This window comes from Apium graveolens, chromosome 4 (assembly GCF_009905375.1).
Source record: "Apium graveolens cultivar Ventura chromosome 4, ASM990537v1, whole genome shotgun sequence".
Classification (NCBI taxonomy): Eukaryota; Viridiplantae; Streptophyta; class Magnoliopsida; order Apiales; family Apiaceae; genus Apium; species Apium graveolens.
In genome coordinates, this window is record NC_133650.1 from 77,111,615 (window position 1) to 77,114,791 (window position 3,177).

Sequence of the window (3,177 nt, forward strand, 5' to 3'; positions counted from 1 at the left end):
GAGAGTTCTAATAACTGTTAGTATGTGTTTTTGCTTCAGATCATAGGGTTATATCTTTTAAAGCAGATTTTACAGCACGCACGCAGCCTAACCTTCTAAATTGTATTTTTTCAGTTATCTTTAAAGTATACACTATAGGCTATAATGGGAAAGTGACTTTCAGTGACATTTTAGAAGTGCTTCAGGATTTGGCTGGCTCGTTTATGTCAGATGATAAAAGAGAGGTATATTATATAACCAAAGTTTTCGTTGTTACCTGATTTAATGTATTTATAACATGAATGGAGTTCTGGTAAGTCCCCCATACTTCCTAGGCTATAGATGTGCTCGGGCATTGGAGGTCTGATCAGGCACAAAAAATATATTATAAATTCCTCAGTAATGTTCTTGTGAGAGTGTCCACATTTTAATGCTTATGATTTGTCCTTTATCAGCTTTATTTTATCCATAGCTATTCAGTTTATCATATTCCCTTAGGCAGAAGGCTTTAAACCACAGTCTGATGAGGCAAAAACCACTTGTTTATGCCCTATTTTTATGTCTCATGTTTTATATGATTTACCAGTTCAGGATATCTAGTATATGAAATGTCTATATTAGGTGTATGTGATTTATCTGTTATTATGTGTATCGGTTTCAAATTTGTTTTAAGTCACAGTAATGTATAAAATGTTATCCGATTTGATGAAGTGCTAAATTGATAAAGAATTATTAGGACTAGATTAATAACTTGTAGTTTTGGAAATGTTTTGGTGTTGTTGTTTTGGTGTTTCGGAAGGAGGCTGATCTTAATAGCACATTATGGTCATATTAATAGGTGTGTAGTAAAATATCATTTTAAAATACTGTGAAGTATACCAAAAGTTTGAACTTCCTATGTTGAAGGAGAGTTAGATGAGAGTGGTAGTATGAATATAAATGCGCTTGATGATATGCATCTGAGTCGGATTAGTCCAAGTTCATGAATGTTTTATCGTTTTTTCTGTTTTTTCTTTCTATATTAACATAAAAATACACTTTTCATTATGAGATGACAGGAATGGTAGTAGATGTTGGTAATGGGGCTATCCATATTATACATATTGCAGATGGTTATGGCTGAAGGAGGATTAGTTCCTACATGCAGAACAGAAGTCGAGGCGAAGATACCTCCAATTGTTATCTTCTCATGCATTATGGTAGCCATCGGTGGCCTTGTCTTCTGCTACCATGTTGGTGTTTCAGGTTACCACCATATGTATTCTATTTTTTCTTCAAAACTTTTCTACTATACTTGCATACATTATTGATCATCCACACGCACCTTAAATTGTACTATTAAAACGAACTACGTATTTTATTAAGTTACATGAATACTCATATATGCAGTTCTAAGAAAAAAAATGACCTACTCGTTAAGAGCACGTGCTAGTAGAATATGATATACACAACATTACCCCAACTCTAGTGGTTGTTTCCAGAAGATTCATATGGTAACTAATCATTTCTTTCATAGATTTATGTATTTAATTTATGCAGGTGGTCTTACAACAATGCCTGATTTCTTGAATAAATTCTTTCCGATGGTATACAAAAGAATTCAAGAAAAAGGAGTAGACAGTAACTACTGCAAATATAACAATCAAGGCCTACAATTGTTTACTTCTTCACTATATACATCTGCTTTACTCACAACGTTCTTGGCTTCCTATACAACAAGGAAATACGGGCGAAAAATGACTATGCTTATGGCTGGAATTTTCTTCCAAATTGGTGTTGTATTCAATGCTACAACCATTAATCTTGGCATGCTTATTTTTGGCAGACTTGCACTTGGATGTGGAGTTGGTTTTGCAAACCAGGTAACAAATAATGATTAAATATAAACAAGAAGATTATCATGTATAGTAAAAGAATATGTCCTAAATGCATATGGATAGCCTCAAAAACTTGGTTCTGTGATGTGAATCATGACGAGGGTATATATGACACTTGTGATGCTCTTTCTTCCTGAAATCATAATTGTTTTGATTTTTTTTACATAATTCGCTTCCTAAGTAGCTTAGATTATCAGACTAGATTAACTTCTATCTTATCTAGTTTAAGGTTTCTCTTAAGGTTTGTGTTGTGTATATGTTGTGTACTTGATGATTTCATGAATAAAACACCTTGGTAGATTTTACTTAGTGAAAATGTAGCACTCGAAGGATAAGGATTATAGTCCCGACAGATAACTCATTTTCGTCCCGACGGATGATGACTTATTATCCATCGAGTGAGTAGCTTATTTAACAATAAGTCTGTAGCATATTTCTGCATTCACATTGTTTAGAATCTGTAGTAGTACTTAAGTCATGTTGACTGTAACTAGATGTGCATAATAGGTTGATTAATTGTACATAGATGATGTCTTGTAATTCTGCGTAAATGAAATGGAGTCAAGTGCTTGATTGCTACCCGACGGATAAACAATAATGAATTCGACGGATGATCAACAACCCGAAGGATGATCAATAACTCGACGGATGATCATAAACCCGAGGATAAAGAATTCAAATATTTGTTGATAGTGACAACACAGTCATAAGCGTCGAGTGTATGCAAATGGAATGTGGTAGCCTATTCAACTGGGTTTTCGAGAACAAAGAAGCATTGCCATTTCCATGCTATTATGAAGATATTCAAAGATGCTAGAATAGAGTAATGAAGTAGCATTGTATTAGACTTGATAGTTTTTGTTTTATTATCCTGTCTTATTACTTTGTAATCTTGGTGAAATATAAACCAAGAAATAGCAATAGAATAGCAAAAAACTAAGAATAAGAAACCAAGAGAGAAACATTTGTAAGCTGTATTCTTATTATTTTTCTCATTCTTAGTTGTTATCAATTTGTAAGTAGCTGTGAGCTTTTTGCACACAGAGTTCTCTCGATATATATTATAAATCTCTAGTGGAATCATTCAAATCCACCAGAAAGTTTTTAAAGACTCTTGTTTTTAATTGCTTGTGTTTTGATTCATTTGTAGTAACTATTCCGCATTCTGCTAATCAATTCACACTTATATATATATATTTGAGTTAGAACATTTTTATTCAAGAAAAAGTTTCAAGAATTCCATTCAACCCCATTCTGTAATTCTTGTTATATTGTTAAGGGACTAACAATTGGTATCAGAGCAAGCTCTTGAAGAACAAAG

The 3,177-nt window shown here is 33.0% G+C and overlaps 1 protein-coding gene across 1 annotated transcript; it reads left to right on the plus strand.

Moving 5' to 3' along the window:
- Positions 1 to 277: 277 nt before the first annotated feature.
- On the plus strand, positions 278 to 1,859 carry LOC141718645 (sugar transport protein 13-like). Its single transcript, XM_074521023.1, has 3 exons — positions 278 to 292; positions 1,089 to 1,224; positions 1,519 to 1,859. Exons 1-3 carry the CDS (start codon positions 278 to 280, stop codon positions 1,857 to 1,859), a joined length of 492 nt encoding a protein of 163 aa, XP_074377124.1.
- The last annotated feature ends 1,318 nt before the right edge of the window (positions 1,860 to 3,177 follow it).

What these genes read in the sequence shown, in the direction of transcription:
- LOC141718645 (XM_074521023.1), top strand. An exon ending in CTACCATGTTGGTGTTTCAG is followed by an intron (nt 1,225 to 1,518) that starts GTTACCACCATA and finishes TAATTTATGCAG; the next exon opens with GTGGTCTTACAACAATGCCT.